Raw genomic sequence first — 21817 nt, forward strand, 5'->3', positions numbered from 1 at the left:
TAAACTATAAAATTATAATAATATGAAATGTTACCTGAGAAGAAGACATGACAGGGAAGAAGGGAACAGAATGAGGGGACAGAGATAAAAGCTAGATTTCTTTGAATACACTTTGTTTTACAGATTTGACTTAGAACTATGTAACTGAACTATTATCAAACAAAACTTAAAAAGCAATTCCTAAAAATCTAGAATGAAATAAAATAAATGATGCCAAATGTACATCCAATTAGCGGCATAATCACAGAGAGAGGGATTATTCCAATTTACTTTAAAACACAGTAGTTGACCATACCCACTTACTTTGAAAACATGGTCATTTCTCTGTACTTCCTAGTTGGGAATATGCCCAAAAGACAAAACACACACACACACACACACACACACACACACACACACACACACACACAGAGTGAATGAATAATTAAGTGATTTTCTAATTCTAACATTCCCAGTGCCATCGAGAACAGGAACTTCTGGTTTACGAGAAAGGAGATTCAGGTGTAACATCCTGTGGTCCTTATTTTGAATGAGTATCATCAGTACAAACTCATGAGGTATTTTATCTTTAAAAAAATACATATACACATAGATGTGTCTGTTCATAAATACACCCACATACATAAATATATATACAAATAATATATGCCTGTGTATATAAATACGTGTGTTTATGTGTGAGTGTATGTACTAGTTCTATACACTATAAATACCTAGTAACAATGACAACCCAGGAGAAATGAGCATTCCCAGGGCTATATTTTGGCTTTTAAAGACTCATTACCATTTAAAGGAATCATGGCACTTTGAAAAAATGGTGGGTTTCAGATTTGAGGCAGGAAATGTGTAAGCTCTTATAACGTCTTATACCAGAGCCTGTAACATCTTATAACATCTTACACCAGTGAGTGAGGATGTTATGAATGACTACAAGGGGTGTGTCTAAAGGACTCAGGAGTCAAGCTGAAGAGGATCCTATCAAAAAAACACATGATCCAGTTTCTTAAATAAAATTCAAGGAAACAAAAAAGAGAGAGATGGAGGGGGATCAACAGATTAAAAGAGACTTAAGAGACATAACCAATCAAAATGTATGAATCTTATTTGGATTCTAATTCAAACAGCTTAAAATGTGCACATTTGATAACCTAAAGGAATTATTCGTTCTTTTAAGTGTGATAATAACATGGTTATTTTTTACAGGTCCTTACATTTTGAGATACATAATGAAAAAATCCATGAATGTGAAAGGGACAAAGAGGGTGAGGAATAAATGATAGAGGTCTGACCAAGAGTTGATAACAGCTGAATCTGGGATGATGGAGAAAAGGGGTAAACTGTACTAGGCTGACCTTTCATATGTTTACCATATTCTACTATAAAAAGCTGAATATTTTACAAGCACATAAAACTTAAACTTATAATTAATTTAAGTGGACAAATTTTCTTGCTCTCCCTTAATTTAAGTGATACAATTTAGAAAGCAAGGAATAGGATTTTGGATACTCTATAATAACAACATTATACTTATAAATATTTTATAGGTACATTTTAACATTATGTATAGTATTTTAAATCCTACACTGGGTATGTAAATTTTTAGAGCTCAGGCTGTGGTACAAATAATATCAGCTCAAAAAAAGTGGTTTTTAAATTTTAATGCTGATATCCACTATTACAATATATAACTGGCAGTTGAGCACTACACATGCCCTGTACTTACAAAAAGGTATGAGAACAACTTTCCTAAACCCTATAAAACTATACTCTTTAACAGTAAAGACTGTCTTAAACCCTGGTGTGCATTTGACAGTGTCTAACCACCTGCTGATTCTCTTTATTTACATATAGAAGTTATACTTGAACAGAGACCAAGTATCCTTTGAGATATCAGTATAGAACATCAAATCAAGTTTTAAGTTTAAACTGTCCCTAGGAACTGGTGCCCACCTTGTAGTGCATCACACATGCAGGCTTATAAGGGTGCTCGCTCTCTATGACAGCATAGTGATTAGAGGTTGTACAGGCAGAGAGGCCTTGTTCAGGCTGGTTTCCTGTGGTGCTATCTGTTGACTGATTAGGATTGAATGCAGGGGGTGCATACTTCTGATTCAGAATGGCAACTGAAGGAAGCAACTGTTGGACAAGGCCAAAGACTTCTACAGCCACCTAGTATAAAAAAAAAATGATTAAATGAGATAAGTGTGAAAGTTGCTTTAAAAAGATTAATTACTATAATTGTTGGTTATACTTATTAATCGGAATTTCTATTTAGAGTTTCTTCTAGCTAAGTTTTCATTCAAAGAGAAATCTGTTCTATGGAAAGAAAAAAAAAAGACTTATCTTAAATTTACCTTAGATGTTACATACAGCCTAGTCCATATTTTTAAACCCTTCTGCCTTTTTGGGACCTGCAGTAAACTAGGTTTTACTCAAATTTAATTATGCCAAAGAATCAGTAGTTTATAATTTCTTCCACGTCTTGAATATTTCACAATTTTACAACACTCCTATCCTTTAACATTGTTATTTTTATTCGAAATGGAGATTTGGCACCGACATTATAACTTTTAAAGATCTCAGTGAATTTAAGCTTTCCTTACATATCATATTCTAAAATATATTTCCTATTCCCAAGTTCTTCAAATGTAAAGCCAATAAGTAAGCATGGTAATCCAGTAAACAATACTAAGATCAGAGAATTAGTTATTTAACTAATAACTTCTACCATTTACATGTCTACCTGCTTGTTACCTGTAACCCAGATGCCTCAAATATTGAAGTATTTTTAAAGGAAAGATATAAAGTCTAAATAAAATTATATTTACAAAAAAGATTCAAAGTTAGAGAATTAAATCACACACCTTGGGAATAGCAGCAGCTACTGGTCCTATGTAGGCTATAATAAGGGGAAGCAGCATGGAAAACAGACTGGAAGAGCTAAGCAGTTCTGGAATGTCATCAGCTAAAAAAGGCATTAAAACTATAGTTAGAAGGTAATTTCATTGTAATGTATATATGCTGTCCTAAGCCTGTATTCTAGTCTCTTGAGTAAAATTATAGTTGACATTGATTGAGTGCTTATAAAGGACCTGGCACTACTCTAAGGGCTTTACATACATTATCTCAATTAATCCTTACAATAAGGTACTTTTATTATCGCCCCTTTTAGAAGTGGAAACCAAGGCACACGGTGTTTAAGTATATTATCCAAAATCATACACCTGTAAAATGACAGAGCCAGAATTAGAACTTAGGGTAACAGTCATGATTTTAAACCACTAATCTTGGTGCAACACATAGCTATATTTCTGTCATTAGGCAAACTACGTAATCTTTGTGTGCAGGTTACTCATCTGTAAGACAGGATAACAATACTTCCCTCACTGGATGTTGTGATGATCCAGTGAGTTAACACATGTAAAATGCTTAGAACAATGCCTGCACATATTAAGTACTCCAAAAATGTTTGCTGTTATTAGCTATATTGCCTTCTATTTTTTCCAAGGAAAAAGCACTTTGCTGATGAACATTTTAATTATTTCTCCATGAACATGGTGCTGGGAAGATAAGTTGAATCTACGTTATGAAGACCTTTATATTGAAGGCCAATTATTTCCAAATACTTGTTTCTAGATCTGCTGTTGCATCAAAGTAGGCTGGGCAATAGTTTCTTAGTTCAGCCTAAACCCCTAGTTTGGATGGACCAAATATTCTTTATTTTCAGCAAGCTTCTCAGGTGATTCTGATGTGCAACTACATTTAGGAACAAATGTTATAGCTAACAGTAATGTTTTTGTAAATGTAACTCTGCTGCCAGTGTGGAAGATGACTAGATAACTAGATGGGGAGTGGGGGAAAGGTGGCAGGGAGATTATTAGGATGTTATCAACCCATGAAAAAGAGAACATGTGCTTGAACCATGGCAACTTGAACTGTGGGAGAACAGATAGAGAGGAGAATACAAACTGGAGAACTTCCAGTGGAAGAATTTACAGAACTCACATGAGACAAGTGAATCTGGGGAGATGTTTGGGATTACCCAGACCTTTGGATGAATGGTGATACTATTGCTAGAAATAGAACACAGAAAAAGAAAAACAGGCCTAAAGGAGAAAACGAAATGTTTTTTTGACTACTGAAAGAAGCAAAGACTCAGTTTAACCAAGAGTTTTTCTCTTAATGGGCTAAGTAAGAAAACTACAGTGTAAAATCATTACTTCTGAACATTCTAAAAAATTCTGCATTGGTGTATGGAGTATGGCTGATCCCCAATTAATGTACGTATATGTGTAGATCTATAATGAATAAAACCTTCTGGGATTCTACAAGATGGTTCTTCTTCAGTAGCTCTGTGCATAAGCTGGGGAATAAAGAATCTAAAATATGACTATTAAGGAAGTAAAAGAGAAGTCTTACCATCCACGGCAAGAGCTCTGTGCAAGAGGTCTTTTGCAGCTCGAACAACAGTGCTTACCACAGAGAGAGCTCTGCTACAGTTTTTATCTTCTTCATTGGCTTTACTCAGAAGTTGAGATTGTAAATCTCCATCGAATTCACTCCTATAACATAAGTAACACATGAGATCATTTTACATGGCGGGTAAAACAGACCTAACTCTAGGAATCATATCTGGATCACAGCTCATTTAAGTTAAAAAAGTTCCAGTTAAAAAAAGTAAATATAGAGCTATACAGTTTTAAGGAGTAATAGGGCTTCAAAGAAAAATAAAGCCAGATAAGGGCACAAAGTTATTTTAAATAAGATCATGATGGAACTGCTATTTAAACAAAGGCCTGAATTGTGTTAAAAAAGATCTGAGCTGAGAGAAGAGTATTCAGGCAAAAAGAACAGTAAGATAAAAGTTCAGACAGGAACAAGATGGGTGAGTTCAAGGAACAGAATGAAGACATTCTGTCTTCATTCTGTTCCTTGAACTCACCCATCTTGTGAGTTCCTTGAACTGGAATGAAAGGAGAAAGAGTGTGTGCGACTAGAATGAAAGGACAGAGAGTGAAGGGTGACAGGTGGGCAAGGTAAATAGGAGTCAGATCACGTGAGGTTTAAACACCACAGTAAAGACTTTACATTTTATCCTGGAATGGGAAGGGGAAGCTATGAGGGGAATGTGAGCAAGGGCAGAACTTGATACAATTTACATTTCTCTAAGATCACTCTGGCTGTGCGGTGGAGGACAGACTGTAGGAGAGCAGCAGTGAAAGGAGGGAGACTTGTTTGAAGCTATTTCCTCTAAGATCCAGTTATCCAGGTAGCTACCCAGGTTGGCGTGATGGTTTGGGCTAGACTGTTAATTATGGGAGCGGTAGAAAAGGTCAGATGTAGGACATTTTAAAAGTACGGCTGCCAAGACTTACTGATGTAAAGTGTGAGGGAAAGAGGGATGTCAAGAATGCCCCCAAGGTGTTTGCTGTACCTGTACCTGTGGGTGGGGAGGAGGACTGTGGACTACTACCACTAAGACGTCTATTAGCCAACCGTAAAGAGGACGTGTGTGTGGTACAGTGGTTAAAGGTGGGTCATCAGGAGTCCAATTTCCTGCCTACAAACCCCAGGACCATAATTTACTATGAGTGAGACTTCAGGCAGGTTGTGGAGCCGCTCTAGGGCTCAGTTCCCTCATCTGTAAAGGAGGGATAGGAAACTGCCCACCTCACAGGGGTTCCTGTGAGGACTGACTGAGCTAAGACAAGGAATGCCCTCAGAGCACCGCGTGGCATAAAGGAAGTGCTCAGTACATAGGAACTCTCATCACCATCTCCATTACTGTCACTCAGATGAAGATATCAGAGGGACCTGGATATTCATTCCAGGGCTCAGAGGAGATGGAAGCTAGAGATATAAACTTGGGAGCCATCAGAGTAGCATGGTTTTAATGGTCAAGTGATTTTAATCTTTTAAAACTTAATTAATTAAAATTTAAAGCTGGGCTTCCCTGGTGGCGCAGTGGTTGAGAGTCCGCCTACCGATGCAGGGGACACGGGTTCGTGCTCCGGTCTGGGAAGATCCCACATGCCGCGGGGCGGCTGGGCCCGTGAGCCATGACCACTGAGCCCGCGCGTCCAGAGCCTGTGCTCCGCAACGGCAGAGGCCACAACAGTGAGAGGCCTGCGTACCGCAAAAAAAAAAAAAAAAAAAAAAATTAAAGCTGAAGATATTTAAACCTTGGTGGAAAATATCAAAATATCAAAAACACTGTATTTTGTGTAAGATATAAAGTCTGGACAGCAGATGTTTTTAAGGGGCTCTCCAGCTTTTTGAAACATATAACTCTTCTTTTGTGTCTGATGGCTTCCAATCTACTTTTTGAGAAAGCGAATAATGTGCTGTTTACTGTGCGGCTGTGTAACAGAAAAGGTTTTTCATTAGGGTAAAAAGATTAGAAAGCTTTTGTATCTCAGCAGCAACATGCCACTATGTAGCTATTTAATGCCTACTATTTCTATTCTATTTTACATGGAGAAAGAAAGCAGATCATCTACATCTAGGGAAAAACATTTTGTGCCTAGGCAGTGTCCTCTTGACTGTTTACGAAGGAAACAGAGGAAGCAGTAAGCCTCTGAAAGTGATATGCAACTTCAGTGATTTGATGTCAAGTCAGGTTGAGGACCAATGTGGTGAATGGAACTCACTACTACCTACGATTCCAGCCAAGTTGCTAAAAGAAAAATTCAGACTCAGTGAGAAATGTATATTTAAAAGTGTTTTTTTTAACTCAAAATTGTTGTTAATTCTTTGTTTTCCACTGTTTACCTAAGGAATGGCTTTAGTTAAAAATATTAGAAATACATCATTATATATTCTAGGGCGCCAAGGACTAGATTCACAGACACCAAAATGTTTTGCAGACTGGATAACTGGTTCAAGGTAACAACAGTACTTTGGTAGAGATGATTTGATCATTAACTTTTGGTATTTAAAAAAAAATGAATAAATTCCATTAAAATTAGAAAATGCAGACCACAAAACTATAAGAGTGACAACAAACACATATGCCAAGCACATATGCCCAGTATATAAACATTTCAAAGAGATTAAAGAAATGACAAAGAACATTTTAAAGTAAACACTGAATTTACATATGAAAATGAGATCTTTTTATACAAATTAGCAAGTGCAATGAAGATACGCTGTATAATTCAATTATCACTGCCCATTTAGCGTTTTGTACCTTGGTAGTAAATTGCACATGTTCTACCACTGTAGAATAGCTCCCTGATCTCTATACACACACCTACCTGTAGTAGAGGATCTGTGGAATCTGTCCTCTGGTTTGATTTGTGCCATTACTACTCAAGCTGCACGTGCTGAATGTAAACGTCACGCCATCAGGGCACTGAACCGTGGTCATTCCTCCATCTCCGTTTGCTGTGCGGCTTCCATAGTTCCTCAAGCGCACAGCATATTTAACATTTTCCTTCATGATAAAGATGTAAGGCATGTTTATATTTATTTATAATGTACAGAGGATATATAAAACGAGCTCTAGCAGCAAACTGGGCAAATACAGTTGAGCCTTGAGCATCAGAGGTTTCAACTGCCTGGGTTTACTTACACGGGATTTTTTCCAACAGTAGATATTACGGTACTACCCGACCCGAGGTTGGACGAATCCACACATGCGGAACCAGTATAGGGAGGTACAAAAAGGGCTGACTATAAGTTATACTTGGATTTTCCACTGTGAGGAGGGTCAGCACCCCTAACCCCCACGTTGTTCCGGGGTCAACTGTATAATGAATCTGTTATATTTATAGACAATTTGGTTAAATGAGTTTTTTTAACCAATCAAACAGGGTGATGACTAACACTTATTGATGTTTATTATTTAACAGAAACTGTCCTGAGTACTTTCTGTAATTTACTTTAATTAAATTAATCCTTAAAATGACCTCATAAGGTAAGTGCCATTATTACCCCTATTTTACAGATGAGGACTCTGCAGCACAGAGAAGTTAAGTAACTTGCCCAAAGTCACACAGCTAGTAAGTGATGAAACTAGGATTTAAATACAGGCAGTGGGGCTCTAGCTCTTGCCTCTAGTTTTTAATCACACTGTAAAAAATATTACCCATAATAAAAGATTTTAAATACATGAATTAATATTTTCCTTTGATGAGTTTAAGTTTTGAAACAGTTTTAAATATGGGAAATAATAATGGTGAATCCATTATATTTTTATTTTAAGAGAGACATTCAGAGACAGAAATAGACAGGCAGACAGACATGGAAAAAAAATATCCATAAGAAAAAGTTCTCCAAAACAAGATTCACTGTATATAGAAAATGTGAGACATAGATACTGGCACCTAATGATCCGTGACATAAACTTCATAATGATGGGTTTCTTTTTGGTTTTTTTTGGTATCATTTATGCTTTTGATGAAGTAACTGATGAACTTACCTCATCCAAAGTTCTGCTGTCTAATAAAAATTATTATAGTTGGATTCAGAATTACTCTATAAATTATTACTTTAATGTTAAGTAAAATTTGTTTTGCTAAATAGTTATTTTCTGCAAGACAGTCAAGTTATATAAAATAATAATAACCTTAATAGTTATTTAATACGATCTGTTAAGACCACTGGCTCTTTACATGAGTTTTGGCACAACAGGAGAAGAAAAACAGGAACTAGTATTTATTGAGTTTCTAATATATTGTGCTAGACATTGAGGCAAGTACCTTATTCCATTCCTTAGTTTAATCTGAGCAACACTACAATGGAGGTATTATCCTTCCCAATGTACAAATCAGCCTCAGAGTGGGCAAATGATGGCATATCCAATGTCTTAGAGCTAATATTTGGAAGAGCAGGTATCTGAAGCTGGGTTTGTTTGACTCCAGAACCTATGGATACTTTCCACTATACCAGACTTGAAGAGATCTTTTGCAAAAATAGAATATAATACAGTACAGTATCAGGAATACAGTTGGTACTCTAGAAACATTTAAAGGACCACATATAGGAATACTTTTCACTATTTTTAAAGTAAACTCATAATAATACATCCTATTTACAAAAGAAAGATACTGTTAAAATTACCTTTAAAGGAACAACTTTGTCAAGTCTGATTTCAGCTATATCACTGGGTGAATCATCTGTTGTATAAGTTCCTTTGACTAATTCTAGAGATGTCCATCTGTGAGAATGAGTTGAATCCCCTGCATGTTCACTCTAATTAAAACAAAACAAAACCCACATGCTCTTAATTTCATTAAATGAACAATTTTGACTTATCAATGACTGTTTTTAAGAGTTTATTTCCTTGCATATAAAATTATCCATTAGCATTTATCCATACGTACTAAAGAAAACACTTTTGGTCCTCTAGAACTATTCATTTTTATCTGATTTCCTGAGACATCTACAAATTATATCATATAAATAGGCTTTTTCATCTGTCTTAAAATGATTCCCCCTTCTTCATAAGGATGCTATATCTAATTATAGAGCCTAGTGAAGTAAGGAAATAATTCAAATTAATTGCTCAAAAGAAGCAAAATACAGATATAATGTTATTTACCAGCAAATGATTTATATGCTACCTGTCTGTCTCACTTTAATAAAACTTTGTAAAACTCAGGTACTTAAAAAAATTTATAGTGGATACAGCAAGATACTGCTAACTCAGTCAGCACCGCTATCTTTACTAAGAATCATCCACTGGCACTCTGACAAAATTGCTTAATCACTGATACGGGTAATAATACCAGTCTGAATATTGTTCTTGTTTTCTGAAATACTACAATAGCAAAAAAAATTACTCAAGATTTATAGTCAGAGGCTTAGCTATATAATTTCTAGTTTTTTCATTTAAAATCCTCCCAGGAAGTGCAAAAAACATGAGGCAGGAGAGATCCAAAATGGCACATGAGCAATCATGTAGAATCGCTCCCTTTCAATTTCTCTAACGTTGTCCATCTATGACTAATCTGCTAAGCCCTCGAGGATGTGGACCACTGTACTGTACTGTACATTATAATGACGATATGTCCTGACACACAACCCACACAGCAAGAGGAACACTGTAAGAGTGGTACTCACATCATCAACCAACACCTCTAATTCATATTCATGAATTCCACCTCCTCCATAGACAGAAAAACCAACCACAACTATTCCAGGTTTGTCTACTGAAAAACAGATTGCATCTGGGGACCCATTCCCAGTGTTCCAACTTCTCCCCTGACTTGTCTTTGTGAATCGGTTAGCACTGGCTTTAACCGAGTGGAGAGAATTAAGCCCATCAACCTGTGAACAACAAAAGCAACTACATCAGTAGTCTGGACCTGAGCGTTACTAATATACCTTTAACAAAACTATCCAAAGGTTTCTAGGAAGTTCAGTGAAATAACCTACCTTTAACAAGAGGGTTTAAACCTTCCTAAAGGTACATTCCAATAAGAGATTAACGAAGAATAAAATCAGATTTTATTACTCTACATTCACAAATCAGTATCATGTAACAGTATATTTTTTTAGTCATATTAAACTATACTTTTCACTTAATTTATGTCAGAACTATAAACTTGTAAGTTATCACAGTCATAATATATGCATGAATTATCATTCACTTTGCAAAGAGATACCAAAAATTTCATCAATATTTTATAGACCAATAGTTTTCAAACTATGCTACACATACAACACTAGGAATCCTGGACAGATGGATATTCAAGGCAGGCAGACTCAAGGTTCCCCTCTTCAGTCAGACCACCCTTCCTCTTATTTGTGAGTTTTCAAGCTAAGACGTCATTGCAGAAAATGTTCTGTGCCTTAAGTCTGAATATCGCTAATGTATACTATGATAACTTGGCAGTCAATGTGAAAACACACACACACACACACACACACACACACACACACACACACACACACAGACACCTGTACAACATCATTAATTACAGACTTTGATTAGAGAGGATCAGAGCACTTATTTTGGTTTGAAACTATCTTTTTAATTATAGAGCCTGTTTCTTATCTAAGTTGGCTGCAGAAGTCTGAAAGACCTACAAGGATTAAAAATTGAAGTTTATGATTCTAGCAAGAATGACAAACTCCTCTGAGAAAAAAAAAATGTGGATATCTAAGACAGGACCTTTAGAAACTCCCAAGGTTGTATATTAGGCACTTGCAACTTTGGGCATTCCTTTTCATTAGAAAAGTAAGTTCACAGGGTATTACTACATAGCAAATTTCTGATGGGGACTGAGGCCTTATAAACTTTCTCCTCCATGGCCTAGTACAAGAGGGAAGCATATTATAGACTGAATGAATAAGTGAAAAAGAAAATTAAAATGTTCTGACCAGGGCTTCACCTCCTAGGCCAGGGTGAGATACTAAAATCTGTTCAGGTATGTGTAATCATTTAGGAATCCTAAAGGCTAAACTCTCACTATGAATCAGTAATGAGTGTAGACTGAATGGATTAATTGAGAATAGATTCTGAAATAAATCTGTTTAAGTAAGTAAAAGCAAAGACTAGGAATTATAGAAGTAAAATAGACGTTCCTTTGCAAGAAACGAGAGACCTGGGGTCAGTCAGTACATCCTGGTTATTAAACATTCATTTGAATGATATAAGATATTTCACATTATGACATGATTTTCAAAACCAATCTACCATCTACTTTTTTAGGAAAAAAATAGAAACATTCACCAAATTCAGTCAAAACATTTAGATAAATTATAAAACAGAGTGAGCAGGGCAGTGAACTGGTGAAAAATAATTACTTTACAAAAATGTAAAGGCACTTTAAAATGTTTCAATGTGGTTTCCTCAAACATATTAATATTTGATCCTTTTAAAACTCTGTAATAACGGCTGTACAACAATGTGGATGTACTTGATGCCACTGAACTATACACATAAACATGATTAGAATGATAAATTTTTTGTTACCTAATTTACTACAATTAAAGAAAAACCTTTGTGATATAAGTGAGATAAAAATTATTATTCCCATTTTACATATGTGTTTGTCTAGGGTCAATCAAGTTGGCAGAGCTAAGGTTTGAACCTCTTTACCTTTTCCATACCGCATATTCCTTAGTAGTCCTACTTCTACTTCTCATTACCCAGCAGTGAAAACTAGTTTTGCTTTTATTGGGGCATGGTGGTGGGTTGTGCAATGGGGCAGTTGAGGGGAAAATGTATGCCTTGTATTACTGCAACATCCTGGGTAAACTGGTGAGAGAGAGGAAGCAAAGAAGAGCAGAGAAGAGTATAAGGAAGGGAGAGAAAAAAACAAAACCCCCAAAACAGCCTAGCTTCAATGTTTTTTCTTAACAAAAATTAGTTTCTACAAAGCCAAAATATATGAAAAAAGAAACAATGTGGAGAATTTAAACATGTGCTCATTATCCAATATCAAAATATAACATTACTTCAGATCCCAGGGCTGATGCTGTCAGTTCGCTGACAATACTGGCCAGTAATCCACAAGTGTTGGAGACCAGGTGGGAGGAGAAGAGCTCGTTTTCTCTCCTCAGGCTGTTCCTGACTGGGAGCACGACAATAACCAGCATTTTCTCCAGAACTTCACGGAAGCTTGTCATCCCTGAGATATTCTCTTCATTCTATGATACATGAAAATAAAACGTTCTAAGATATTGCTTTATTTTCCTTCACGTGAGTACTCAATTGCAAAATCTTGTCTTGCTAGATGACACCTTTAAAATTCAGACTTGAGTCTATGTCTATGTATCTATCCAGTTGTATGTGGAGTCACTATATCTACTTTTCCCATAGAAGTTCTTTTTTAAGTTGTCAGTCCCTGGGCATCACCAAAGTACCACACATTTACAAGGTATCTGTGTTTTTATTAACTTAGGGTCATTTTCACCTACCTTCTTATTTAACTTTTCAGTAAGAGTCATATATGACAGAAAAAAACTCTTCCTATTTAAAAAGCTATTTCTATAGGACAAAATTCAAAACTGAGATAATTATTTCTGGTACGAAATAATTTAATGATTTCTGATTTAAAGACAAAGCAACTGAGAAATAGTCTATACAAATCTGTTTTCTAATAAAATTCTTTCTGTACATGCATGTAACAAAAATATAGAGTTGTTCAATAAATACTTCTGTGCAGCTTTACAATTCCTATTGTACTTGATTTCAGAAGTGAAGATAAGAAATTCCAACCTCTACCAATGAAAAACTTTCAAAATAAGAAATTACAGAGTCCCATTAAAGACCAGTGGGAAAATACTTTTTTTTCCAGAAAAAAAAGGGGAAAAGATGAATAATTTAATTGATATCCAGCATGAACACTCTTTATCTCTTTTACCATCCTCAATATCTTTTAGCTCACTGTGAACAGAGAACAAGATGCATTCAGTTTCATCAGAGGGCCAGTCGTGACCAATGACCCTTTCAGCTGTCCTGTGGACTAGGGAATCAAACAATTTGAGATCTAGTTCCAGTTTTTTCATAGTGCCTCAACCTCATCTGTAAATTCCAGCTTTTTCATAGTGCCTCAACCTCATCTGTAAAATCGGGGAACCATTTGCTATGAGTACGTTATCAAAAAACACTTTGTTGCCCCTGAGCAAGCAAGTTCTTCCATAATACTTACATTCCATATTGCATTACAAGATATCGCAGGTTCAACAGATTTCATAAAGTCATAAAAATCTCGAGGTGGAAAACGGTCTTAAATCATTCTCCCCGAGACAAACCAAATATATAAATGAGTGTACTTTCAATCCATTAGAAAAAATTAAGTAACTTTTCAGTTAAAATCATCATGAGCGTTATTATGAATCACTCTCAACAATGTGTACAATTTCTCATATTTTCTTAATGTCCAATCTTAGGCTGAAAATACAAAGTTACTTAGAGATAATCTTCAATTTTTAAGTTATTTCTACTATCTTTGAATAAAATTTCCATAACATTTAGGTCAGTATCCTATGTAATTCGTCTTCCTGGCTTTAAAATAATCAATTCTTGATTCTGTTAAAATTACAATTCTTCTATCCTTTGCATCACTTTCATTCTCCAAAAACTTTACTTTTTGGAACATCTCAGAAAATTAGCTTTGGATGAAACTTAATCCCCAAGTGTACTCTATAATCAGTAATCTAGATGGGCTTTCTTTGGGGGGTGGGGCATAGGGGTGTGTGTGGAGTGCATTTATCCAGTTACGTCCACTTAAGTTTCTAACTAGTAATTAAAAGATTAATACGAGAAGCTTCCCATAAAATCTTAAACATGAAATCAAGAGTGCCAATATGTTTTAGTTAAAAGGCCAAAAAAATATATATATTAGCACATTACTGCCACTAAAATTTTAGCAAAAGGAACTCTTATTCACTAGTGGTGGGGAATGCAAGCTGACATTAGCTTTCTGCAGGGCATTTTGGCAATTTTAGTGAAGTCTTAACGTGTTTTCCTTTGACTTAAGAATTTTCCACTCCTGAAGATTTATTCTGGGAAAATCACTTTGTATACACATAAAAATATGGTCAATGATATTTTCAGCTGCATTGTTTAAAATACTGAAATATTGGGAAAATCTAAAAATATTTAGAGAGAAAGGATTGGTTGACTATATTATGCTACATCCAAATGGTAGAATTCTATATTATCCACTAAAAAGAGGGCAGAAGAATATATAATAACCAGCATATATCTTCACAGAATATTAATACAGACATGCAAATATGCAATTATTAATTTTAATAATTACCAAATGTTAGCAGTTCTCAAAAAAATTTTTTTTAATATTTTGAACTTTTACTCTATTTTTAAGGAAAACACTGCAACACTAAAGGGAATTTAAAAAGAAAAACAGATTATCCATAGCTTTATCACCTAAATATTATTTTTACTTCCAGTATTCTCTTTCAAAATATGCAGGTTTTTGCATACATATTTTACATAGTTTGCCATCATAGTGTATATATATATATATATATATACTTTGGTTTCTGACTTTTTATTTTAAAAACTTAAAAACATCTGCTCTGATATTAAATGTAAATGTAGTTATTTTTCATGGCTGATAGAACCATATTCTATCAAGTTGATATATCCAAATTCAACTATTTCACTTAAACAAGGTTAGTAGGTTGCCTCACAGTCTCACCAGCACAGGAGCTTTGTAAGAGAAAAAATTTATTTCTCCTAATTTTTTACAAATATATTGATACCTTGATAGAACTTTCACCCACATTTAATTACTAGTAAGGCTGAAAATTTTCCCATGCTGCCTTACTCTCTAAATTCCCTCATATTTACTTTTATTATTTCTACTGGGATACTATAAAGGTATTATATTAACTGCAAATTTTCTTCCCATTCTGCTATTGTCCTGTTTTGTTTCTGTATGTCATTGAAATTTTTCTCATAATTTTTCTGTTTCTTCAGTCAACAGAAAATTGCTACTGTACACTAATTGGGATAACTGTTCTATTTTCTACTCTTTTTTTTTTTTTGCTTTAATTTTAAAGATTACTTCTCATCAAACTTGTTAGTAATTATATATGGTTTTCATGTATATTTAATTTTTCTCCACTATGCTTTCTAATAAACAAGAAACACTTATTAAACAATGTTTCCTATGACTACTGTTTTATAATACTTATCTTAACATACCAAAATGTTATAGAAAAAAATGTTTTTAAAATTATTTATTTCCCTAAAATTCTATCTTGGCAATCTAAAATACTATATTAGAATATAAAAGTTTGCTTATAGTATCTGCAATTTTTTAAATGGTTCAGCAAAAAACAAACATACAGGAATTTATCTCATAACTCTATCAAGTTCTTTATGGGTTAGGGATCATTTAAAATGAAAAATTAGAGAAAAAAGATTGCTCATTTACAGGTAAACAGAGAAAATTTTTTTCTTAATTTTAACTCTTCTCGTAAAACTCATAATTATTTGGTAAATATACATACTGATACAGAAGAATAAGCACCAAGCTAGGTATGTCTCCATTTACAGTTTTATTGCTTCCACATAAAAGATATTTCAGAAAAAGACCTACCTGGCTGAGTTTTTCCATGTGTGCTACCAGAAGGGGAAAACGGTGAACCAGTGTTGAGTCATTCTCTGTGCTAACTTGTTTAACAATTGATCGTAGCAGTACTTCTCCATCATATGCAATAGGGAAGATAGAAGTCAGCTTAACAGAAGTGTGACACAGAGCTGACATCACAGCTGCAAGGAGCCGGCTACTTGATGTCTTGAAGTTTGCCTCTTGAATATCCTTTTAGAAACAAAAATATACACCCCACTAAAGAAATACTGCATCAATATAATCCAAGTTTTTTGATATATAAAAGATAAACAACCTTTTAGTGATCTTTCCTATTTCATTCCTGATAATGGTATTTTGTGTTTTTTCCTTCTCTCTTATCTCTCAATCAGACTTCCTAGGAGTTTTAAAATTTTTGTTTTATTTTCAAAGAACCAACTTTTGACTTTGCTAATATTCTCTATTTTCTATTTCATTGATTTTGACTCTTGATTATTTTGATCCTTTCCTTATTACTTTCTTCTTACATTGGGTTTGATTTGCTCTTCTTCTGGCTTCTTAAGGTAGAAATTTAGATCACTGATTTTAAACTTTTCTTCTTTGCTAGTAGTATAAGCATTAAAAAAAATTTTTTTTTCTCTAAGCAACACATTGGCTACTTCTCATAAATTCCGATATATTTTTATCTTCAGTGTGAAAAATTTCTAATTTCCTTTGGAATTCTTCTTTGATTCACTGGTTACTCAGAAGTATTGTCTATTTTCCAAATATTTGGTGTTTTCCTTGATATATTTTGCATTTAATTCTTAATTTACTTCTATTGTGGTCTGAAAACACTTTCTTTAAGATTTTAATCTTATGAAATTTACTAAGACTTATTTTATGACCTGGCATGTAATACACCTTTGTGAACATAATATGTATACTTGAAACAAAAATGTATACTCAACTTGCACATTCTTTTCCATAAATGTCAGTTAGGCCAAAGTGGTGGATAGTGTTGTTCAAATCTTCTGTATTCCAACTGATATTTTTTGTCTAGTTGTTCTATTAATTACTGAAAGAGTTCTACGTTCTATTAATTACTGATAGTCACCAACTATCAACGTGAATTTGTCTACTTCTCCCTTTAGTTCTGCCAGTATTTCGCTCAGGGTTTTGGAAACTGATTTGGGACATACACATTCATGAGGGTTGCAGTTTCCTCATAAGTAAATGAATGATGTTAGCATGCAAATTCATTTGCAGCTCTCTCTCCTGACTGTTTTGGAGATATGGGAGTGGCGGGGGCTACCATGAACTGTCCTTGCTCTCACTTATAGATTCAAAGAACAACCCAGCAGCTATACAATGTGCCTGCCAATTTTATAATTAAGAAATGATAAAGCAAACAGAAAAACAGTTTTTTTAACTTTAATTATTTAAATCACATATACCAAACTGATTTCTTAATTTACCTTTTATACAAGTTAAGAAGACTGAGGTAACTGAAATATATTTTCTTGAAAAGTATTAAGTAGCATAACATATTTTCAACTGACATTTTACAAACTTAAATTACCTGATCCAAACAATTCAGTAGATCACAAAGGCAAGCCCACTGTAAGGCAGGAGTTGGGTAGAAAGAATGAAAACAGGCAGTAAAGGTATTATGACACTCCTGAAGGACAGCTTCTAGGAGACTCAAGGGTTGACTGAGATATCCTTGGGGATCATTATCCAACTTCACCATGCAGTGATCAACTCCTTCTGACAAAATTTTTCTTAGCAAAGTTCTGGTTTTTCCAATACATTCTGCTAATTTGCTAGTTTCTTCTACAACAGCTTTTCCTGCAGCTTTAAGAGAACAAAGCAGATTGCTAATTAAACAGAATAATAAATATGTATGAAAACATTCAATACAATTCAAGTAATTTCCTATATGGCTAAAAATCATAAGTATTAATAACCTAGAAATGAAACAGTATAGAGATTATGTGTGGTCCAAAATTATTTCTTTTTAAATAGGACTCTTAAATGGGGAAAAAAACAAAAAAACCCTGCACAGGTTTCAGCATTTAAGTCCAAATCAGTCATTCAAAATATTTATATCTGACAGAATCTGTTTATAACAACAACTTATTAGAGTATTTAACTTTAGTCTAACATGACTTTTTGTTATCATAATGACATGTAATCTATTATATTCTTTATAAGTAAATATATAAGCATCACAGCAAGCGAAGTTTCTCCCCTCAATTCAGGAGCGAGCAGGATAAATAAAGGCAGCTGGGGATCTTAAACTTTTGGTAATCCCTATATAAACCTTCTCAATGTCTCAAAACATTTTCTCCTCAAAAGTCATTTAAAAAATGTATCATACCTGACACTGGGTAAATTTCACAGGTATAGACACGCAATAACCTCAGACAACAGGTACCCACAAAGCGTAGTCTTTCTAAATCTAGAAGTGTGGCTGTAAACTGGAATCCTTTTAATCCTCTTAGTTCTTCAACTCCTAAGACTAAGGTGGTCCAGCTCCAGTGAAGAATACTCAACAATGACTCAAAACATTCCTAATCCAGAATATGAAAAAATAGATAACAATTAGTTCAAATGGTATCACAGGTTGACTCAAATAGAAAGATGACATTCAACTTGAAAAGTTTACCTTGAAGTTTGTACTGAGTTTTGGTAGCCCAAATAATAGACATTCTATTAGTTCATTCATTACATTACCATTAGGAATATCTTTGACAAAAAAGGTGAAGTAGTTAGGCATCTACAAAAACAACATTCTTCAATATTTACCTATTTAAAAATACATTTTTAAGTTAAAGAAGTTAAAAAACTTTTTAAGTTTTAAGTTGCTACCAACCTATCTAGTTTATCATTATAAATAAAAACACTTATAAACACTTATAAACATGTTTACTTGAAAGAAAAATTAAACTCTATATTGTCAGTGTAGTATTATGTATATAAACTAAAAGTATTTTAAGCATTTTAATAATCTTTGAATATAATAAAGTATTCCAGTATTAGATATCAGTGACAATATCAAATAAGTTATTTTTTGTCTACATATTAAATTTTACAATACGAACTACAGCCAAATCTTGATAAACAAGTTAACAGAAGTTTAAAATTGACTAGAAAATACAAAAACACACTTATTTGGATCTTTAAAAATTCTAGAATATGAGTTTAGGGTGGTGAGCATCCCTTGCTATTCTAGTTGGCCTGTGGGTTTTATCATGCTTATGATGACAGATACTTGATGAATCTCAAAGTAAAGCACTTATTCCCTCATCTCCACCAAATTTCAGTCCTCTGGTATGGCAAAACCAAGAATAAAGGTTTGTACTTTAACATTGTAAAGAAATGATTGAGTAAGTTTCTTATACAAAGATTACAATTACCTAATGACCACAAAATCACTTAGACATAAATATAAAAGAATTACTACACACAGATAAAAGAGATCACTGAAAAAGACATAACAGAGGTAAAGATACTTATTTGGATCAAAAGATACCAAACTGATCTTAATACTAAAAGGATGCCAAGGTACGAAGGAGCCAAAGCTCTTAAGAGCCTCTTATTCAAAGCACACCCTCTGTTGGAAGATGAATTTGACATGATATATCAAAATTTAAATGAGCCCACCTCCAGTAGAAATATTCACAGAAGTACGCAAGTATCAAAGACACATATGTACAGATATGGATATACAGTCGGTCCTCTGTATTCACAGGTTTTGCATCTGCAGATTCAACCAACCAGGGATCGAAAATATTCAGAAAAGAAAAAGTTCCAGAAAGTTCCAAAAACCAAAACTTGAATCACTGCCAGCTATTTACATAGCATTTACATTGTATTAGGTATTATATGTAAGCTGGAGATGATTTAAAGTACACAGGAGGATGAGTGTAGGTTATATGCAAGCACTGTGCTATTTTATATAATGGACTTGAGCATCCAGGAATTTTGGTATCTGTGGGGGGGGGGGGTACTGGAACCAATTCCCCCTCAAATACCAAAGCACAACTGTAATAGTGAAAAATGAGAAACAAACAGTCCTCTGGTAGGAATAGAACTGGATAAATTAGAGTACACCATTCTACGGAATACTAAGCAAACATTAAAAAAATTCAGATAGAGCCAAATGTATTAACATGGAATATATCCGTAGCGTATTTGATGAAATTTTTATCATTAATCCAGAGAAAACCATAATTCGAAAAGATATATGTACCCCAATGTTCACAGCAGCCCTAGTGCTGCTATTACAGATGAACGGATAAAGAAGGAATGTAATAGAATGGAATTGAATGGAGTATTACTCAGCCATAAAAAAGAATGAAATAATGATATTTGCAGCAACATGGATGGACCTAGAGATTACATACTAACTGAAGTAAGTCAGACAGAGAAAGACAAATATCACATGATATTGCTTATATGTGGAATCTAAAAAAAAAAAAAAATGATACAAATGAACTTATATACAAAACAGAAACAGACCCATAGACATAGAAAACAAACTTATGGTTACCAAAAGGGAAAAGGGGAGAGGGATAAATTAGGAGTTTGGGATTAGCATATACACACTACTATACATAAAACAGATAACCAACAAAGACCTACTGTATAGCACAGGGAATATACTCAATATTTTGTAATAACCTATAAGGGAAAAGAATCTAAAAAAAAAAAAAAAATATATATATATATATATATATATATATATATATATATATATATAACTGAATCACTTTGCTCCACATCTGAAACTAACACAGCATTGTAAATCAACTACAATTGAATAAAAAAATAAATAAAAGAAAAATCATGTCATTTGTGAAGTGTTTTACTACCACCTTTTAAAAAAAAGAAATTTTTAAAAAGTAATAGGCAGAACTTTAAGTATGATCAAAAACAAACAAGAAGACTATATAGCATACAGTAAACAGAGACTAATAAATTTGTTTATGTACAAAAAATAGTCTGGAAGAATATACATCCGAATGGAAACAGCAGTTATATATGGTGATAAAAGGGTGATGGGAAAAGAACTTCAATATAATTTTAGTATAGTTTTAACCCTATTCCCACCAGGGACATGTATTAATTTTGTGGTTTAAAAAAAAAAAAACTAAGAAAGAAAGGGAAAAAAGCCTTCTCCCTATGCATTTTACTAACATGACAGACTATCAGCTACATTAATAAATCATATTCATATAGGGCCTTACAAATTAAATAGAATTTTTATATCCCTTAACTCAGAAATTCATAATGATGCTATGATATAGTTGAGATAACCTTCCTAAGAGTCCTCAACTAACAAATGAAAGAGCAAGAACTCAGACTTCCTGAGCTGAAACACCACGGTGTTTCAATTACATCTTATTGGTTTTCCATTCTACACTGGTAACCCCAATGGCATCATGTCTTTAAATGTACGAAGGGGATGGTCAGGTAATTCAACAAAGTCCTTAGTTAGATATATGACCCTTCTACTTAATTCTTTAGCATTAAAGTAACATTCTTGGTTAATATCACTCAACTTTTCCTTCACTTTCTAACTTCTTCAGCATATGTGTTCATACATAATTTATAAGAAAATTCACCATGTATTTCAGAAATAGCAAGGTATGTTAAAATCCGTCAACATCTTTATTTTCCATTATTTAATGTGACTATTCTTTGGCCTGGGATGTCAAAGCTAATATAAACAAATCTGAATTATAAAGCTATGCTAAGATAAACTCTTAGAAAAGTGGCTAAATGCTAAACATCAAAACAAAACTCAGCACTGG

General features: G+C 33.9%; 1 protein-coding gene across 20 annotated transcripts in view; it reads right to left on the bottom strand.

Moving 5' to 3' along the window:
• The window catches only part of MYCBP2 (MYC binding protein 2), a 271692-nt gene that overhangs the window by 114358 nt on the left and 135517 nt on the right, over nucleotides 1-21817 (bottom strand). For all 20 annotated transcript variants that reach the window (XM_079903236.1, XM_079903224.1, XM_079903221.1 and 17 more), the window contains 10 exons: nucleotides 18379-18571; nucleotides 17578-17852; nucleotides 16026-16247; nucleotides 12409-12600; nucleotides 10066-10272; nucleotides 9064-9195; nucleotides 7257-7435; nucleotides 4420-4562; nucleotides 2865-2965; nucleotides 1951-2169 (listed from right to left, as the gene is read on the bottom strand). In XM_079903236.1, the coding sequence (XP_079759362.1) occupies nucleotides 1951-2169; nucleotides 2865-2965; nucleotides 4420-4562; nucleotides 7257-7435; nucleotides 9064-9195; nucleotides 10066-10272; nucleotides 12409-12600; nucleotides 16026-16247; nucleotides 17578-17852; nucleotides 18379-18571 (1863 nt within the window). The remainder of the gene's footprint in view (nucleotides 1-1950; nucleotides 2170-2864; nucleotides 2966-4419; nucleotides 4563-7256; nucleotides 7436-9063; nucleotides 9196-10065; nucleotides 10273-12408; nucleotides 12601-16025; nucleotides 16248-17577; nucleotides 17853-18378; nucleotides 18572-21817) is intronic.

Source organism: Stenella coeruleoalba, assembly GCF_951394435.1.
Source record: "Stenella coeruleoalba genome assembly, chromosome: 18".
NCBI classification, from domain to species: Eukaryota; Metazoa; Chordata; class Mammalia; order Artiodactyla; family Delphinidae; genus Stenella; species Stenella coeruleoalba.